Raw genomic sequence first — 21,668 nt, 5'->3', positions numbered from 1 at the left:
TTGATCAAATGTGAGAGCATAAAAATCCCTAAGGAAATTACAAGGACCCACTTTATATTAGGTGGCCTTCACTAGGCCTACTATGTACTAACATTTTAATTACTAATTTGATACAATGCACTTAATGTGTACATACATGTTTTTACATTGTACTTACATTTAAAAAAATACTTGCATGTAATTACATCTGTAAATAATTTCTGTAGTTACATTTGTAATTAAACAGTTTAAACGCTGACACTTATCTTACACCTAACCCAACCCTTAAACTTACCCATACCACCAAACCTGTCCCTAACCCTACCCGTATCCCACCTCAATATCAGCAAAAGTGTTTTGCAATACAATTTGAACACAGTAAGTACATTGTACTTATTTTTTGATGTAAGTACATAGTACTTAAGGCCACCTAATATAAAGTGGGGCCAATTAAAATGCACATATTGTTGAGGCACAGGTATACTGTTTATTTTATTCACAATAAAGTTTAAACATAAATCAACACAGCACAATGAGCTGTTGCATATTTAGATTTATAAAAAGTTTCACAAACACATATAACCTTGACAATGACCCTTAATCATTAGTAGAGAATTTCCCCATTTGGTTTTACAACACAATATCCAGTCATACCACAAACATGAATTTGAAATTGCTGTTTTAAAAAAAAAAAAGCTATAAGGACTACAATGGTTGTTGTTGTAATAGTGTTATGGCGGTCACAATCATTTAGATTTTTTTTTTCTACATATCTAATAATTCAAAGCTGTTTGTCTGGTTCTGCTCATCCATTTATATCTGCCTTCCTATAAAGTCCAGATGATCTTCAGCAAACGCTGTCTCCAGTACCAGTGGCAGAGACTGTTTAAGCTTCTTCTTATATTCATCACACATGAACACATAGAGAATGGGGTTCAGAGAGCTGTTCAGAAAAAGCAGATAGGCAGTAAATGTCATTGCTTTCGCATTACGTTCTTCAAAAAGGCCGCAAACATAGTATGGAAAGCAACATATGAAAAATGCCAGGATGACAACGATAATGACCCGGTATGACCTGAGCTGCTTCCCCATGTTGAGGCGTTTGATTCGTACTCCAATAGCTATATATGAAGATGCAATGATCAGGAAGGGGATGAGAAAGCCCACTAAAAAATTATATGTGACCAGAAACCTAGCAAAAAATGCATTTAAAAATGATGGAAGGGATGCAGCAGCCGATGGATAAAGCTCACGCGATCATGCAGATGATCTTGGCTCTAAATACAGTTCTGTTATTGTGAGCCCAAACAACCATCCATGTGCACAGGCATCGGTCCAGACTGATAACTACGAGGAAAAAAATGCTAGCGAACAGATTTAGTTTTATCACCACAAAGAAAGCGTGTATTACATCAATGGCACGGTGCAATAAAAAATAGAAAATAAAAGCTATGGTAAAGGATAATATGAAGATGAAATCTGCAATTGCCAAGTTGAGAAACCAAATAGAGTTGACTGTCGTCTTCATCCTGCAGCCAGTCAGAAATATGACAATCCTGTTTCTAATGAAACCCACTATAAAGGTGACAATGAGAAAGCATATTAAAGTGTATGCAAAGCCTACGCTCATAGGCTGAATAGTGGTATAATTTGTTGTTCGTCTGTCCAGTGTTTCAGGAACAAAACGTGTGGATTCTACACAATGAGAGAGAGAGAGAGAGAGAGAGAGAGAGAGAGAGAGAGAGCACATTCTGATCTTAACATTGTTCTGTTTTGTGTGTAATTTTTCATGCATGCATACAATTTTCTTGAGATTTTGGATTAAAAAAAATCAAAAACTTTTTTGTGTTCTCAAATCCTGATCAATGCAAATATTCTATAGCAACAAAATGAAACGCAGGAGCAGAAGAACAAAAAATCCTTCTTTCTCCATGACCCTGACAAGTAAAAAGAATATTTAACTTATACAGTACACATCGTTTCTGCTCCTCTGATTTAATCTTTAAAGAAATGTTTTGTCTTGTCATGAGGAGTCTGTCCATACTGTTGAAAAATAAACTTTTGGCTTTGTCCTCATGCTTTATGGCCATTACTGTGACAATCAGTCATTAATGTGGAAATCTGAATTGAGAATCAAAGCAATGAGTCCACATGGCATATATATAGGTGGTTAGATGCAATAAAAAAATAATGAAGATCAGTCACAATTCAGAAAACAAATAAATTTAAGAAAGACCAATTCAGTCTAACATTATAGTATATAGTATATAACAGTATATATTCAATAACAGTGTCATTTTTAAATATATAAAATAGACTAAATAATAGTTTGTTAATATTATAGTATTTAAACATATTCATTATATTATTGAAGATCTGATATGGCACTGTATCCTGTTTGTATCTTAAACAGTATTGCATTTATTACATTCTGAGATGTGTTGTTAATTTCTTACCCATTTTTGATCTGTTAATGCACTGGGACAAGCCGAGTCTTGATCTTGGTTTATCTTCTTAGTCTTGCTGACAGATTGTTGATTTTATACCAGTCAGTAAAACCCTGGTAGTACAACCCTACAGACTGACCTGCTTTTACTGATAGTGGCCATCAGAGTTGATGAAATGATTACAGCTGTATATGGCATCACAGTGGGAAGTTGACATGTACCGCAGAACCTTTCCTGCCACAGAATGTTCCTGTAGCTCAAACACAGAGCATGGTGCCATATTACATTCAAATGCATGAACTGAGAAAAATGTATATACCGTAAGTTGTTTTGAATAACAGAGCCAAAATTAAATTAATCATACAATTATGTTTCAGTGATTAATATGAAAGTCACAGAAATAGTTTGTTTGTTTGTTTTTAAATTGCTTGCACAATTTCTTAAACTATGGCTCCATTTCTTGAAACTCTACACACAAAACCACAAAACTCAATTGTTTTTGCATTGTAACTCTACAGACAAATTATCAAACGATTAGCCACAAACTACACACACATTTGAAAAATGTAAAACGCTACTATTTTGTGTCTTTTGTTCAGTGTGCAGTGGAACCAAGCCTGCAGCACTCCTCTCAAGTCAACTTTATTTATATAGCGCTTTTAACAATGCAGATTGTTTCAAAGCAGCTTCACAGTGTTAAACAGCAAAATAATGCAAACAGAATTTAATTCAGCTGTATAGCCATTCCGGAGAAAACGGTGATGTCATCAGTTCATTTCAATTATCATACAGTGACAGTGTGGGCTTTAGATCAGTAATTAGATCAGTATCAATTTAGTTTAATAGTTAGATTTATTTGGATATTTAGTTGAAAAAATGAAGAAAAATTTAGTGAAATTTAGTGTCCCCAACTGAGCAAGCCAAGCCAGAGGCAACAGTGGCAAGGAAACCAAAACCCCATCAGGTGACCTAATGGAAAAAAATAAACCTTGGGAGAAACCAGGCTCAGTCGGGGTGCCATTTCTCCTCTGGCCAATTAACAAACAGCATATGATTATTATTCTGGCAACTTTACAGGTCAGAGGTCATAATAGATTGGAATTGAATCTGGTGGTTGGTCCCAGTATAGCTCATAAACCCCGCCCCTCCATGTATTGGACATATTACATTGGAGACAAACTAAACAATTACATTATACTTCAAATAATAGTTTCCTAAAGATGGTTTCTGTCATTTTAGGCAGTTTTTATCACAATGATTTCATTTCAAGTTATTGTTTTTTAAGTAAGTTAAATTTTAGTTAGTTATTTGATGCTATAAAAACAGGGGATGTGACGTCATGATTGACAGCTGGGATTGATGGCTTCTCTGAGTGAAGTTGTCACTGAGGCACTAACAGACTTTTTGGGGGATTTTGGGGAGGAGATTGGAGCTTTAGCTTAAATTTCTACATTTCCATAACTGTTTATTTCACACTAACATAATTAATTGTTCTGGATCTGCGAGAGTGTGGGCGGGCTTTTGACCCTCTACTGCCTGCTCTCTACCGTGCAGATTCCGGTCCCGAGATCACTACTTCGCAGACTCTGTCCCAAATCTGTGCAAGATGTCAGCGCCGTGTGCGGGCCTCCGGAGGCTTCAACTCTCGTCAGCGGAACCCAATGAAGTTGCGTCGTCCATATTTTTTTATGGACTCTGTCATATCACTCACACGTACATGTGCACAAATACACTGTATAGTATGTATGCCCTTTGCATTGATGAATGTTACTGTTATTGAACTGATCTGAATCAACACTGAACTGACTTGAGCTGAATAATGACACTATTGGCTTGTTAGAGCTGCATTACAGCATAATAATTGTACTTTCACACATGAAAGTGATCAATTTCATGAAAGTGATAAATTAAGTATTACATTATTTACAAACCAGTTATTTAGAAGTTGTCAGTGGTCGATAAGGTCATTTAGAAAGTGTAAGTAAATGATTATGAAACTATTTAAATGTACATTTATACATCTTATTATTTACACACATAGTAATAGTTATTCAGTGTGTTAATATATTTTTTATTAACGCATTTTCCTACTGTTCATGTTCTCAATATGAATGAATGAGTAACACTAGAACCGCCAGGGATCGCTGTATACCTAAAATTGCCAGCGGGTAAAATTTACCCATACAGAGGATTACTGTTTGGTAATACTTTACAATAAGGTTGTATTATAAAGTGTTTTGATACGGCTAAAAAAACATAATATGTCACTGTATTATGCCACTGTCTTCAAATAATAATGTAGCCTATAGAGTCAAGAAATTATTATTATTCAATAAATGTTTTTTTGGTGAATATAGGCTAAATCAGCCTGCAATGACAACGAGAATTAGAAGAAAATAAATACATATTTGGGTGGTGTAGTATCGTAATAAAATGTCATTAATCACATATTAAGATAACCCATTGTCACATGTCTGTCTGTTTAGTTTAGCTTTCAGTTGTGTTTTGATTCTGTCACGTGTTCCTTTGTCTTAGTTTCCCGCCACTTGTCTGTTTCCTTGGTTACCCTTGTTAGTTAAAGGTCCCTTGGCATGGCATTTTTCTATTATTTTATGTTTCCTGAGGTGTACTTATATTGTTAGTATGATTTTTACATCATAAAATGTCATAATTTAGAAATAAAAGGCATTTTTTCTATACTGCTTTTTGCCCTGTGGCTGAATGCCCTGTTTCAAGAGGCGTGTCTGCTGTGAAACTTCAGTAAAAACGCCCACTGTTGTGATTGGCTGACATTTTTGCATTTGAAATGAGCGGAGGGGGCGTGGTTTAACGGCACAAGCTGCTGCCAGAGAAATGGATGGACCTCAGTTCACTTCACATCAGTTCTCAGCTGTCTCAGTTCAGTGAACTGTTGTAGTAACTAGAATATACTTCAGGTTGTTAGTTAAATTCTAGTCAGAGGGGCTGTCACTCATGTCAGAAAGTTAGTAACTTTAGTAAATTATGGATCAGCGCTGACTTGAGACGCGAACCGTTTAGAACGATTCAGTCCGATTTGGTGAACTGGTTCGGTTCACTAAAAAGAACCGATTCAAAAGAATGATTTGTTCGCGAACCGGACATCACGGAGACGGAGCGATTGCTAACAAAGTTATTTATAGTATCTACTGAGTTGTGAGAGCGCTGTCAGCGCAAGTTTATTGGGTTTGTATCTGAGAGTTCTGAATAAACACGAGTCCCAGTCACGCCAAGTCTGTCTTCATCATTATTCTACCAACTTTGTAACACATGCAATGTACCATTACAGCAAGATGAACGAGTTAGTAAGTGTTGATTATAGCATTATTTTTAGATATGTTCCAATCATATGAAAAGCGTCAGTGACGCGCATTGAGTACACAGCGCAAACAAAGACACAACAGCAGTAATCGAATGTAATCCAGTTTATTGTGGGGATAGCTGGCTAGCCTAGCCGGATACCCTCACGCTTACCCCCCTTCTGCTTAATCTCACGCCGCGTTTGGTGCCTCCGCTGTGGGCCAGATGCAGTACTGGGGGTCGGGGATGTTGAAGGCCGACCGGTCAGTGCAGCCCGAGCCTCGGCTTGCGTGAGGTTTATCTCTAAAGAGATGTGAGTCTGCCGATATTGAGCAGAAACTCATGACTGTATGCACATTGTAGAACAGATAGACGCGACGAGGACGTACAAAAACACTGACTCACAAGATAGAAAACACCGTTCTGTCGGGAGAGAGAGAAGCCGCAGCGTGTGCACGAATAATAAATAATTAGCTACACATAAGAAATCACTGATCACAGATCAGAAGGAACTGAAAAAAGACTTCTGTTTTCATTTGTACATCCAAACACTGAGAAACTGCCAGCATTCACTTGTTCACAAGCCATGATCTCTCGAGGACAAATATAGCGCTTGTATGGGCGTGCCAGATTCTCTGGGTGGAGGAAAGGGAGGTAACCGTTCCTGTGTGGACGTCAAAACAGGAGATTTCAGGATTGGCTAGTCTGGCCTGTCATTTTCTCAAAGGCAGAGAAAGACAGCCAGAACTCGGTTTTACACCGATCAACATTTCTATCCACTTGGGGACAATATTCAGGCTAGGGGAACTCATATTAATGTTGAAATACCTCATAAAATGAAAATGTCATGCCATGGGACCTTTAAGTTCTGTTCAGCTGTGTTTAGTTATCTCGTTTCTGTCTCCTATTTAAAGCTACACTGTGTAACTTTTTTAGTCTATTCTTAGCTAAAAACACTTAGTACTTTCAAAAATATATGTGCTCATTAATGTATATTTACTTCTTTCAAGTAATAAAGTATTCTCGTAAGTTTATAATATGCCATTGAAAATACATAAGGTAATGGGATCTAACGGTGGTCGCCATGTTGCCCCTCCATCTTGAAAGTACATTAGCCAAAGAGGGACATACCCGTAAATTCAAGCTTCGCCTTTGGCGTTTTAACCGGTTTTACTGTGCGCGTCAACTTGTTCAGACTTGTCTGGTGCATGTGCAGAGTTTTCATCTCAGCAGCTCCAGTAACAGAGTTATACGGAGTTTTCCTGGCTTGTTTATTCCTCAAAAGTCTGTTTTTCCTTGTGTGGTATTTCTGTGCGTTAATAACTCCGTAAGTAATAATAGTTATTGTCATTGTGGATGTGTTTCAGAGTGTGTCATCGCGTAATTCAGTTGATGTCACCTCAGAAGTATTTTTGTGTCAACATACAATAGCGTAATGCTCACCTATTTGAATAATCATTCAGTTATTAACAATGTTTATTCGTTTATAGAAAATATTTGCTTATAATGTATGTTGATTGAAATATGTATCAGGTCTGATCGGCATATTAACACTTGTTATACAGAGCTAAACCTGCGCACACACTTTTGTAATCCGACACCGCTTGTTAGCAGCAGCAGCGGCAGCTCCGCTCCTTTTAATGCAGCTGCATTTAGCGCCTATGGTACAATAAGCTCTGGTTTACGGTTACATTATACAAATGTAACTTATACGTATAGTTATACAGTTCTTAACTGTGTATATTCTGTCATGTCATTATCATGTATATTTACCATCCTAATTTGTTCTCTCACAGAAACCACATTTATGTACATATCCATGCAAACTTGTTTATGCCTTGCAATTGGATGACTGAATAAACATTACTATCATCAAAGTTCACTCTGGATTAGCTGCAGTTCTTTCTAGCCGAATAATTAGGCCAGTTGAGTTCCAACCATCCCACTGCGCACAGAATATCCCACAGGCACCGTGTCGAATGTGGACGAGGTCGAACTGGAAGCCATATTAACCTTGGACTAAATCGGCCACCTTAGGAGTTAAAACGAAATCGGAATTGAACAGAACAGAAACTAAAATTCACTGGATAGTCATATACCAGTTCACCACTAGATAGGGGAAAATATCACACAGTGTAGCTTTAAGTTCCTCTTGTTCACTGAGTCTTTGTCTGCTGTTATGTTACGTTGGGTTTCTGTTGCCTGTCAGTTCCTTGTGAAGTTTGGATTAAAGTTTGTTTGCTTATCTCTTGAGTCTTCAGCCTGTTCCTGTGCACACCCAAACCTTTACACCCATGTAATTACTAAAATATTCTAAATAGACAATAAAGAGCAATCCACCACACTGCATAGGACGTATGACATCATACGATAAGTATAACATACGATGTGTATGTGCAACAACAAATTCAAGCGCAGCACAGTTTCACCTAATTAATTATTAATTTGCATAGTTATATCATGTATAATTTGAATAAGAGAACAACACCAATAAACTTGGGGTAATCATGAAAATTGTTTTATTCATTACATCATAGAGCGGAAATATATTTTTTCAGGAAACAGGTAGACTTGAATAAATAGCAACACAGTAGCAAACAATACACAATACAAAATTGCAAAACAAAAATGTATAATTAATCCAAAGTTTGAACATTTATAAATAGGCTAAAAAAAATCTTAATTTGAATGTGCGTTGTGTGACTGTACAGTAAGACTACACGGTGTTCAAACACAGCATAAAAATAAATGAATTATAGGGGTAAATTTGACCAACTGTCACTTACAGGTATAAATGCCCTGTTTTTAAATCTTAAATATATATTTATTTTCCTACAGACATCCTCTGGCACAGATACACTACAGCTCTAAAGGGACTACCCTTGTGATGCATTATCTAAGACTTGCCTGGTAGGTTGTCAACCTTTGTTTCTCTCATATTTTCATTGATCACCATTCTTTTATGAAATGTGTGGTTAATATTTAATAAATGGTCTTACATATAAAGTCTTTACATCAGGATAGCACATAATGTGCCATGTTTTGTTTGCAAGAGTGCATATAGCGTTACTGGGCATCCTTGAAGTCATGGAGGACAACCTCTCGCTGTAAAGAAAGATCTAAACTTCAGCATCTTCTTAGAGGAAACTGTGGTCATAGATGATCTATCTGGCCTTCCCACTGCTTTCATGGACTTCTATACACTTAAAGGGGTGGTTCACCCAAAAATTACAATTCTGTCATTTACTCACCCTCAAGTTGTTCGAAAACTGTATGAGTTTCTTTCTTCTGTTGAGCACAAAATAAAATATTTTGAAGAATGTCGGTACCCAAACAGTTGATGAGCCCATAGTTTTTTTCCCCTACAATGGAAGTCAATGGGTGCCGTCAACTGTTTGATTACCAACATTCTTTAAATGACTATGCATTTTCAATAAGATTCAACAAGACCATGATTATCTTATTCTGGTGTGTTTGATTACTGATGAAAAAGCACTGGAGAACAGTGACTGTAGAGGGCCACATTTTATAACCTCTGGATTTTAGAGAGTGAGTATTTTGCTGTGTTTATAATACCATGTATATGTAAAAAAAAAAAAAAAAAAAAAAGTTTGTTTTGATAAACTTTGTTATGTTGTATTTTTTTTACTGTTCTTTCTGCATGTATACACTCGTTCATAGAAATGTCAAGATAACGAAATTGTCCTTTATTAGAATAACACAGAACAAGTAAAAAGATCACTCAGTTCAAATTTTTAAAACAATGGTTGGCAAGTGTCTATTTTATAACAGATTATTCTTGTTTTTGAACATGCCATCTACATCTACATGCAACATTTTACAATCTTAGTGGAAGATAACCCTGATACTGTCCATGGGGATCAGGGAAATGATCACGTATTGTCCACACGCAGCAGCTGGGAATGGCCACCCTTTGCCCCTGTCTCATTGCCCCATATTGCCACACCACAAATTGACGGTAAGCAGCAATACAGAACTGTCTATTGCTCTCCCCAGGCTCCACAGCATTAGAAACAGCTCTGATATCAGTCCAGATACGCCTGGCTAAATGTAGTACCCCCTCTTTTAGAATGGGGTCCCGGGTAAAGAAATCTTGTAGAATTCTGGCCTGTTAGGCAAAGCATGTTTTAAAATAATTTAGATCATTTTTAATAAAGACAACTTAGTTTTATAAGAGGACTTGTGTGTCTGCAGTGCATGACAGGTAAAAGGCAAAAATAAAACTATAACCGTCCAAAAATGGAGACATGTTGTATTTTTCATAAACCACGTTCTACAGGCTGCAGTTCCTGCTCATCTGCTATTCGTCTAGTGTGCAGATTTTGAACATGATGTGCGTCCTCCAGTATGAGTCCTAATGCTCCTTCTACGGTACTCTGACCACGGCCACCCCTGTCTTCTGCAGCCCCTACGTGTGACACTTCGTGGTAGCTTCCCCCTAGCACAACCCCGCCGGCAAGTGTTCGCCTGAACGCTCAAGTTGGACATGGTGCTTGTCTCCATAGAGTGAAGCAGACTCTAATCGTGGAAGTAATATTATTACACACTGACAAGTTTTGCTAGCTAAACAAACTGAAAACATGCTGCATCTTATTCCATTTTTAAAAATTTGTTTACGTTTGATATTGTAGTACTTTTAATAAGTGTACTATAAAGTTTTTTCACCGTTGAATGACACATGATGTATTAGTATATATTCTCTGGTCTTCTGGGCTGTGCACGTTAATGCTTTCAGGAGGCATGGCTTTGGACAGCTGTTTGCAGGGAGGGTGGGATCGTACGCTTTCAGTGCTATCAGGCTAAAGCATTTACCCAGATCTCCTACTGCACCTTTAAAGAAGCCTCAAACAGCAATATTTGTCTCGTTACACATGGCTCTAGGGTGAGTAAATTATGGAATAATTAAAATTTTTTGGTGGACTATTCCTTTAATAAAGCATGTATTTCAGCATGTATTTGGCGCAAAAAATCTATATTTTTTGTTGTTGGAACATCAGGTTCCATCATCCATCATCCTCACAAAAAAAGTCCACACTGTTAATATTTTGTCTACACGGCTTCTTTATACATTACATTTAAATGTAAATATCTTAAATGTATATTGTGTCAGTTGTATACCCTTAGGAAGGCTCTTAAGGTGAGACACATTGGTATTTTTTTAGAAATTATTAAAGTTCCCCTTACCATAAGTGAAGCTGGATTCCCTTTTGTACTTTTTACATGTTCTACTTCAATCTAGTTGCACTAGATCTAACTTTACTAAGCTACTATGAGAGCATACAAATCATTAAATAAATCACAATCAGATATGTTTTTTTATTAATGTTTTTATTCAAAATAAAGTTCAAACATAAATCAGCATAAAAAATTGAGCTGTTGCATATTTGGATTTATAGAAAGTTTCACAAACATATATAATCTTCCCATATTCATTAGAAGAGACTTTCACCATTTGGTTCAGCACACATTACACAGATGTTTTTTTTTTTTTTTTTTTAAGTATAAGTTGATAGATAAGGACTACAGGGGTTTTTGTAATGCTAAGATTCATATTGTTATGGTGGTCACAATCATTTAGAGACTGAGATTGTAAACAATTCAAGTGTCGTCCTCTGCCTTATTCTGATGTCTAGATGATCTTCTGCAAACGCCGTCTCCAGAACCAGCAGAAGAGACTGTTTAAGCTTCTTCTTATATTCATCACACATAAACACATAGAGAATGGGGTTCAGACAGCTGTTGAGAAAAACCAGGTATTTACAGCATGCAATTACTGTACCATTGGCACTCCAGTTATTCATTGTTATTTCACAAAAACAGCAAATAAAGAATGGAAAGCAACAAATAAAAAAAGTCAGGACAACAGCAATAATGACCCGATACGACCTGAGCTGCTTCCCCATTTTGAGACGTTTGATTCGTACTCCAATAGCAATGTGTGAAGATGCAATGATCAGGAAGGGGATGAGAAAGGCCACTAAAAATTCATATGTCAGCAGAAACTTAGAAGTAAAGTCTAAGAAGAAAGGGATGCAGCAGCTGATGGATAAAACCCACACAATCATGCAGATGATCCTGGCTCTAAATACAGTTCGGTTATTTTGAGCCCAAACAACCATCCATGTGCACAGGCATCGGTCCAGACTGATAACTACGAGGAAAAAAATGCTAGCGAACAGATTTTGTTTTATCACCATGGAGAAAATGTCTATAAAGGACCTGAAGAAAATGTAGAAGTGTGAAGAAAAGTAGACGATACAATTTATTATAATGAAGGATAATATGAAGTTGAAGTCTGCAATTGCCAAGTTGAGGAACCAAATAGAGTTGACTGTCGTCTTCATTCTGCAGCCAGTCAGAAATATGACAAGCCCGTTTCCAATGAAACCCACTGTAAAGGTACCAAAGAAAATGCATATAAAAAGAATCCCAAAGCTTGAGTCCTTCGACTGAATAGTGGTATTGTTTGTTGTGCCACTGGTCAAGTTTTCAGGTCCAAAAGTTGAGGTTTCTAAACAATAAAAGAGAGAGAGAGAGAGAGAGAGAGAGAGAGAGAGAGAGAGAGAGAGAGAAAAACATTTGAGGCCTATTGAATAAGAAACTTTTAGCAATTGTCCTTATGATTTATGGCCATTTCGTGGCAATCAGCACCAGATATTGACCACAGTGTTTGAACAAACAATTTAAATTCCATCAGTTTATAGCCTCGGAATCTAGAGGCACCCTAGTGGCAGCAAATCTAATTTGCCGCGAGTGTAGTCTAGCAACTCTCGGTAGACCTGCGAGCTGGAAAAAAACAAACTCTGGTCAGGCCAATCACATCGTTCATAGAGTCGGTGGGCGGGCTTAACATAATGACGGCACGTCACGGCAGAGTTGCGGAGGTTCTACGTGCTACTCGTAAACAAAGAAGCTGGCGAACTGTGGTCTTTTGAATCGGCTTTGGCTGCGACTCTGGAAGACTTGGAGTTAAGCTTTTCTTTGAGAAAAGAACAAAGAACGGCACTGAAGTCATTCTTAAGAAAAGAAGATGTGTTTGAAGTTTTGCCGACCGGATATGGCGAAAGTTTAATCTATCAACTAACGTTAGCTCTGCTTCACCTTCTTCTTTGCTCTGGTTTGTTGTGGCGCTCATGGCGCTATCCAATTGTGTGCAGAGGGAATTTGAAAGACAACTGTTTATCCCACCCCTCAGATTGAGCCCTGCTATTTGTGAGTTTCCAGACCCAACATCTTGATGTGGGTCTGACTTGTCCAACCTGATCTCACAGAATTTCTTGAAATGAACACGGGTCCCTTAACTCAAAATCCGTGGCAGTTTCACGGAATCGCGAAAAATTCCGTGATGGGTCCACGGAAGTGATGCCTATATAAGTCAATGACAGTATACAGACGCGTTGGACATGGTTATCATCATGAAACTATGATTTTTGCCATTATGACATGGAGTGTGATTCTCGATTTAATCAGCCAGCATAATTTTATTTATTTTTTACAGTATTTAGACTCCTTTTGAACTCGTAACCCAATCCCTTCCCTAAACCTAACCATTTGTGTATTATAAAAAACGTCTCGGTTACGTATGGTAACCCTCATTCCCTGAAGGAGGGAACGGAGACGTACGTTGGTATTACCGACGAATTGGGATCACTTTAGAGAGCCCCTATCAGCTTCGAGATTTAGAGAACAGGCCAATGGGCCATTGGCGTGCGAGATTTGCATCTCGCGCTCCGCCCCGCGCCGCGGGTATAAACAGGAAGCGAGAGCATCACACTGACGTTTTTCACTGAGGAGCCGAACTAGTGACTCGGCCATGCAGTGATGGTAAGGAACTGTGGCGACGGGACGTACGTCTCCGTTCCCTCCTTCAGGGAACGAGGGTTACCATACGTAACCGAGACGTTCCCTTTCAGTCGGTCACTACGACGTACGTCGGTATTACCGACGAATTGGGATCCCTATGGAAAACGCCACAGTTACTACCACTTCCAGCGCCCAGCGAGAGCCCCTCAGACCCCGTTCTGATGCGGGCGGGAAAATGTACGCAGGGAGAGTCACACTGCTGTTCCGCAAGACCCATTCAGCAGACTTATTGGATAACGCTGGGAAAGCGTGCCCGAAGGACGCTGCGGGAGCCACATCATGCCCGGAGCGAGTTACCATGTGGAGAGAACACGTATGGGCTGGCCGTGGGCAGCACAACATACGGAAGTCCCAGAGGTGGCCCCGGCCTATACAGGCGGAGGACGACACCGAACTGAGACGGCAGAGGAACTCTGCCAAGGGAAAGACACGAGCTCACCGTAGGGAGCTGTACCGTGGAGAATATACGTATGGGACCGCCGTAGGGGTCACGACATACGGACCCCAGTCTGACACAAGTTCCACCAATGCATACAAGTGCTAGACCTGGCGTCAGACGCTCCGCCACATCCGACTGTCGAGTCCGAGTCCATGGGGAAGGGAATGGCGCAGCAAGCCGACACTTAGAACGGGCACTTCAGCTGCTGACTATGGGAAGCGAGCACACGAGAAGCCACCGGTTCTACACGTAGGCTATAAAACCTAGCGAACGTGTTAGGTGTCGCCCAGCCCGCAGACCGATACTGCAAGCCCGTTGTACGTGGCACCCCAGCCCGTGGATGAGGCATCCGTGGAGACAACAGAATGCCTGGACACTTGTTCTAGAGGCACTCCTGCCCGTAGAAATGAAGGGTCCGACCACGGGCTGAAGGTTTGGCGGCATCTCGGCGTCACTTGGACATGGAGGGACCCGCTGTGCCACGCCCATCTCGGGACTCGGTCGTGTAGCCAGTGTTGAAGCGGTCTCATATGGAGCAGCCCTAGCGGCGTTACTGCGGCTGCTGCTGCCATATGCCCCAGGAGCCTCTGAAATTATTTCAGTGGAACCGCTGTACTGCGTTTGAACGTATTCAAGCAGCTCAACACCGACTGGACGCGCTCCTCGGTGATGCGCGCTGTCATGGCGACCGAGTCGATCTCCATCCCGAGAAAAGAGATCCTCTGTACGGGACAGAGTTTGCTCTTCTCCCAGTTGACCCGAAGACCCAACCGGCTGAGGTGCCGAAGCACCATGTCCCTGTGTTCGCACAACTGTTCCCGTGACTGGGCAAGAATCAGCCAGTCGTCGAGATAGTTGAGAAGACGAACACCACGCTCTCTCATGGGAGCAATGGCCGCCTCTGCGACTTTCGTGAAGTCACGGGGCGACAGGGACAGCCCGAAGGGCAGGACTTTGTACTGACATGCCCGTCCGTCGAAAGCAAAGCGTAGAAACGGTCTGTGTCGAGGGAGAATCGAGACATGAAAGTACGCGTCCTTCAGGTCGATCGCTGCAAACCAATCCTGGGGACGGACGCACCTAAAGATGCATTTCTGCGTTAACATTCTGAACGGCATCCTGTGGAGGGAACGGTTCAAGTAAGGCAGGTCCAAGATTGGCCGTAACCCACCGCCTTTCTTGGGTACAATGAAGTACGGGCTGTAGAACCCGGACTTCATATCGGCTGGAGGGACCGGCTTTATCGCCAGGACAGCGATCTCTGCTTGAAGCACGGGGGCATCCACCCACACAATAGACGTGAAGTGAACGCCCCCGAACTTGGGCGGACGCCGGGCGAACTGAATCGCAAGCCGAGTCTGATGGTACAGATGACCCAGCGAGACGGGCTGGGGAGCGCTAGCCAGGCCCCCAGAGACCGAACAAGCGGGGTCATCGGTACCACAGACGTACCCGCAGCAGGGCAGCGAGGCGGAATGCAGGGACCCCAGGACGACATGGGAGTGGTCCGTGTAGGGGTCTGGGTCTGACACACGACCTGCATCCGCTGAGGGGGTGCGCGAGTGTGGGAAGGCCGCTTGAGTGCGTTCCCACAGCCGGCACCCCCCTGCTGGCGATTTAGAGAGGCACCAGAGGCTGACAAGGCATGGGAGCGTTGTACACCGCCCAGCGCGCTCTCCAAATGAAGGAGGGGCTGAGCGTGGCAAGGCTTTGTGGCGTTGCACACGGTCTGCCTCACCTCCTTGAACAAGAGCGGCGAGGCACAGCGTCGCGCACTGTCGTCCACACACCGCTGAGAAGAGGGGAATGAGAGTGGTGAGGCTTGTAGCGTCACACACTGCCATTCTCGCCCTCTTGTGGGGAGGGGAATGAGGGCGGCGAGGCTTGTAGCGTCACACGCTGCCATTCCTGAACTGCCGAGACCCAGAGATATTGGAACTATTCTTCTCTTCTCTTTTTTTTTTTATTTTTTATATATATATATATATATATATATATATATATATATATATATATATATTTGGGTACCACTGGCTGTTTTTAACCCCAGTGGTGGAACAGAATTACTAATGGTTTTTACCCGGCCCTCCTCCGGGGGAAGAACAGTCCCGAACCAAATCCGGGTCAATGGTGTTTCTGGACATCGTCTAGCCAAGGGCCAGCGCTGTGCGCAGCTCAACCTTGGCTGAGAACTACCCTCATGCCCTAAGCAGGGCGGAGGTGGCCTGCCAGTGGCACTGCCACCCCACCGATGAGGGTAGTGAGAGAGAGGAAAACTTTATACAGATTATGGCCCTATTGGTGTTCCATATTTTGGCACCGATAGTTCCATAATACAAAAGCCTTCCAACGCACATCCGGGAAAGGCAAGGGGCAGGCAAGGCGATTTATGCGTTGCACTATGCCTCAGCCACCCGGGAAAGCATGGCTGTCGAGTATGAATCGGATTCAGCACGAGCGCCCACTATTATAGTGGGAATCTCAGCATCATCTTCATTTTCAACACATAACAGCCCTCTCTCCGATGCAGCGATTGACATCTGTCCTCTGCTAGAGCCCCAAACGAAACGCTAGGTCCTTTTTTTTTATTTTATTTGTTTATTTATTTATTTTTTTAGGACCAGCAATCCCATCTGTAAGCTACCAGCAGACATGTGAGACAGTGGGCGTGGCCGTGAGACGGCACAAGGCGCGCTGAACACTCAAGCCCTTATGAAAAAGGCAAGACGAACAGCGCGCCGACGTGGCTATGCACTCATTAGAGAGCATAGACAACCCACAAACACAGTCTCAACATGCGTAGCCGGCGAGTGACGCGCGCTGAGCTGCCGTGGCAACCCGCGCTGTCACTCGGCAGCTAGACGGCACACGGCGTGCTGAACACTCAAACACTCAAACCCTCACGCGGAATCCGAGATGACCAGCACGTCGACGTGATCCCGTTCCCCTGAGAGAACACGGATCACCCACGGACACAGTCTCAACATGTTTATGCGAGAGGGATCGTGGCCGTCAGGACAGGAAACAACCGCATCCAGAAACGCACGAGTGGAATGACGTCTTGAAAAAGACGCAGTGTCACACCCGTGTTGCTCTTTTGTGAGGAAACGCTCTTTAAACAGTGCTGAAGCACCCAGGGGATGACCGCGGCAACACACAGGTGGTAAGTGCAGTCCTGTGTTTGCGCTCACTGAAACAAACGCCCTCACCAGACCGACAGTTGTTGTGAGAACAGCAGTTTGTTATGCTGCGGTGCAGCGGTGAACATGCGGTCGCACTGATTGTGCCTTTTCGCCAACACAGAGCGTCCTTCTCGTTCTCTGGAGCATCTCTCTTGCAGAAAGGCTTTCTTTTAGAAAAGCAGGCTTGCTTCATCAACGCCGTTCGGCTCCGAAGTGAATGACGTCAGTGCGATGCTCTCGCTTCCTGTTTATACCCGCGGCGCGGGACGGAGCGCAAGATGCAAATCACGCACGCCAATGGCCCATTGGCCTGTTCTCTAAATCTCGAAGCTGATAGGGGCTCTCTAAAGTGATCCCAGTTCGTCGGTAATACCGACGTACGTCGTAGTGACCGACTGAAAGGGAACAGGATATAACAGGCAGATACAACTGCAGGCACAGTTTATTCCAAAAGTACAAATATTCCAAGTGTTCCGAGGCCAAACGATTAATTTGTGTGAAGAAAATCCCCAAAAGCGATCAGCAGCGTCGAGTCCATCCGCCAAAGATCGAAAATAAATTTCAAATTTGCCGCCGGGAGAAACGTTACGTCAGCTTTGACAGCATTGGCTGTCGTATGTCTCGTGACCAATTGCGTCATTACGTCAGCTTTGATTGTAAAATGCCATTGGCTCTCGTGTGTCTCGTGACCGATCGCTTCATGCTAAAGAGTCGTGTGTTTTATTTGAATCAGATATGAATGAGTGTGTTCACGGAGCGCCCTGATTCCGTGAAACTGCCACGGATTTTGAGTTAAGGGACCCGTGTTCATTTCACGGAATTCTGTGAGATCAGGTTGGACTTGTCAGGCTATGGATTTTAGGAAGATTTGTGAATTATGTGTTGAGCAAGATGTGAATTGCTGACAATGAATTGTAAATCAAAGCAATGAGTCCACAAAAAGAGTTTCTGTCTGAGTTTTGAAAACATACTAAAAATAACAAATATTGAAAAATGTACTTATCTGTACTATATAGTTATTTTTATTTTTAAAGTGTAAATGTGGTTAGACATAATAAAGAAGATCAGTCACAATTCAGAAAGCAAATATATTTAAGAAAGATGACCAAATGCAGGTGAGTCTAACATTAAAACACTGTCTTAAAGTTATCAAAGAGCTGAATGGGTGGTTAAGTTCATTTATCTGGAGCAAAATAAATCCCAGGATGATCAAAACTTCAGCTCCCTAGCGCGAAGGGCGGTTTGGATCTCCCAAATTTTAAACTTTATCAGCTGGCTTGCCAGCTTCAATTCATTGTTGAATGGTTTAAGGAAGACCCTAAATCAGTTTGGCTTGATCTTGAATCTTCACAGTCCCCAAATGCCCTTTACAAAACGTATTATTTATCCGTAATTCTAAGCTGAGGAGAGATATGTGTGATAGTCCTTTAGTATGTAATACTCTCAAGGCATGGTGTGTTTTTCAAAGATTGGAGGATAGGACCGATATAACCTCTCCTCTCTAGCCAATCCTGAACAATCCAGAGTTATTGCCAAGTTCTATGGACATTGGTTTCAACCTGTGGCGTTCTTATGGTATATGCAGAATATAGCAGACCTATTTGATGAAGGGTCACTATTGTCCTTTGATATTATAGCCTCAAAATATAATCTACCTAGGCAACAATTTTTTATATTTTTTATTTTTTTGCAGATTAGAGATTATATATATTCAGAAAAACTACACTTACTTCTAAATATTCATTTTTGGTAATTGAGAAGATACTCTTAAGTCCTCCTACACAAAAGTTGATTTCCTTTTTCTATAAAGCACTGTGCTCTTATGACACAGTTAATACCTCGCACCTCAGATTAACTTGGGAAAGAGAGCTTGAGGTAGATATCCCGGAGGAGGAATAGGAGAGGGTTTGGTCTTTAGCCAATAGGCTCTCAGCTTGTAATAGAGCAAGAGCCATTCAGTTTAGGATCCTCCACAGAATACATACGCCTCAATTAAGACAAAAATACAATCCAGCTCACTCACCACTCTGCCCCAAATGTAAATCTAACATAGGTGATTATATTCACTGTGTATGGGATTGTCATTTTATCCAGACCTACTGGTTCAGAATCACAGCCAATCTGAACAACATTTTAGGTTTGGCCTTGGATCCTGACCCTTTGTCGCTCCTTCTGGGTCTTCCATGTAAGCTTATTTCTAATAAGCATAAAAGATGTCTTTTTAGCCTGTTAACTTTTGCTGTCAGAAAGAATCTACTGATGTCGTAGATCAGAGATAAACCCCCCTCTATAAAGGGATGGCATTCAATCATAAGAGAGATTATTCCTCTGGAACTTCTAACATGTTTTATCCACTCTACAACTGACACTTTTATTCGCATTTGGACACCATATTTAGACAGCATAAATGCCTCCATTTGTGATGTCCGGTATGATGTAAGGTTTTTTTTTTTTTTTTGTATGGTTCTCCTTGTTTCCCTGTCCTCCATCGGTCCTGCTGTCTTAGTACAATGTCTTGTTGTTATTTTATGTATTCTTCTGTATTTATTCTTCTGTTGTGTCAGGTAATTTATGTTGTTCTGTTTTGTGTTTGTTAAAATTAAAAGAAAAAAAAAGTCATTGTAGCAGTTATAGGTTAACTAAAATAGTTTTAATATTATATGATATTACATTATTTATTTTACATGATATACTTATTGATATACTTATTGATGATTTGATTGGTTTTAGCAAACTGTATTTTTTTGTATTGTCTGTATATCTTAAAAGGTTTTGCATTTACTACAGAGAGGTGTTTAAAAACCGTCATATGAATAATACACATATTCAGTTCTTACCCATTTTTGAGCTGTTAATGCACTGGGACAAGCTGAGTCTTGATCTTGGTTTATCTTCTTAGTCTTGCTGACAGATTTTTGGATTTATACCAGACAGTAAAACCCTGGTACAGCCCTACAGACTGATCTGCTGTTACTGATAGTGGCCATCAGACTTGATGAAATTATTACAGCGGTAGGCTATATGGCGTCACAGGTTCTGCGGTACATGTCCACTTCCCACTTTCTTGCCACAGAATATTCCTACAGCTCAAACACAGAGCATGGTGCAATATTCAATTCAAATGCATGTTAATAAAAACAATTAACATCACACTTATATTTTGATGATGAAAGTTACAAAAACACTATGGGCCCTATCTTGCACCCAGTGCAATTGACTTTGTACACCGACGCATGTGTCATTCCTATTTTGCACCCGCGCAAAGCGCGCTTTTCCCTCCACAGAAGCACGTCGCTAAACTAGTGAATGAACTTGTGCTACCTGGGCGGTTCAGCGCAAAAAAGGAGGCGTGTTCCGGCGCAAACAATCCCTGGTGCTATTTTGCTGTTCCATTAAACAATTGCGCCACTGACCAGAAAAAACCTAGTCTAAAGTCAGTGGCGCGTTGCGCGTTGTTCGTTATGCTATTTTAAGGGCGCATGCTTGACCATAATGTATAGCGTGCACAACGCGCATACACTTTGCTCATGTAATCTACACAGATGCAACAGTTATTTTTGCAAATCATAAATTGTTACACTAAAAAATATTAACACATGAGATGACGGAAATCATTGTGGTGTGCCACGAAGATGTGAAAAAATAGGCATAAATCTAGCTTACAAATTATTCAGGCTAATTGTAGTCTAATAATTAAGGAGACCTGTTTGCCCAATAGTGGCAACTTCTGGCAAGACATATATGTATGTAAGGACATCTAACAAATTGGTTTGTCCGTCAAGAACCAGGAAAAAAAATCGGTGAGGGTGGACGCAGCGATGTCCTCTGCTGGCGTCAGGTCCTGAGTAGAGGCAGATCCACCTCCCGTTACACGGTGTGCCCGATTGATGCTGGCAAGCTTGGACTTTCCCCGTCTTCTGATGTCATTGTAGCGCTTGCGGCACTGGTGCGACGTCCTGGGGATGCCAGCTGCTGAAACAATTGTGGCTATTTCCTCCCACGCCTGTTTAACCGACGCTATTTTGGGTGGGTTTCTCCCATCCCCATACAACACAACTTCTCTGTCTTTCACTGCTCTTACAAGCACATGAGTCTCCTCGGCTGTGAACCGCTCCTGGCGTGCGCCTGGTAAATACGCCATAATAATAGCAATCCATAATGGAACTTGCGCACCTGCTTTTAAAGGGAATGTTGGATGACGCTCTGATTGGTTTATTCACGTTACGCCCAAACCACACCTATGAATAATGAAGTTACTTCAGACCAACCCATTTTAGATTTGCGCCGGGCGCAAGAGCCATTTATCCCGCCGGGAAAATAGCAACAGCGCCGAGACCCGCCCACAAAGTTACTTGCGCTTCGCGCTTTGACACTTGCGTTTCAGATCGTTAAAATAGGGCCCTATACCTACAAAAAACA

General features: G+C 41.4%; 1 protein-coding gene and 1 pseudogene across 2 annotated transcripts in view; both read right to left on the bottom strand.

Moving 5' to 3' along the window:
• Positions 1-792: 792 nt before the first annotated feature.
• LOC307130332 (C3a anaphylatoxin chemotactic receptor-like) lies at positions 793-1,507 on the bottom strand (annotated as a pseudogene). The gene has a single exon. The product of its transcript is annotated as a C3a anaphylatoxin chemotactic receptor-like (transcript).
• Positions 1,508-11,335: 9,828 nt separating this feature from the next.
• LOC307130331 (formyl peptide receptor 2-like) overlaps positions 11,336-21,668 on the bottom strand; it is a gene marked incomplete at both ends in the record, with an annotated part of 30,974 nt that continues 20,641 nt past the window's right edge. The window contains one exon of the mRNA XM_079823297.1: positions 11,336-12,276. Within this exon, the coding sequence (XP_079679423.1) occupies positions 11,336-12,276 (941 nt within the window). The remainder of the gene's footprint in view (positions 12,277-21,668) is intronic.

This window comes from Gobio gobio (assembly GCF_949357685.1).
Source record: "Gobio gobio genome assembly, chromosome: 8".
Classification (NCBI taxonomy): Eukaryota; Metazoa; Chordata; class Actinopteri; order Cypriniformes; family Gobionidae; genus Gobio; species Gobio gobio.
Note: the sequence above shows the minus strand (reverse complement) of the source record. Positions and strands in the feature narration are given on the sequence as shown.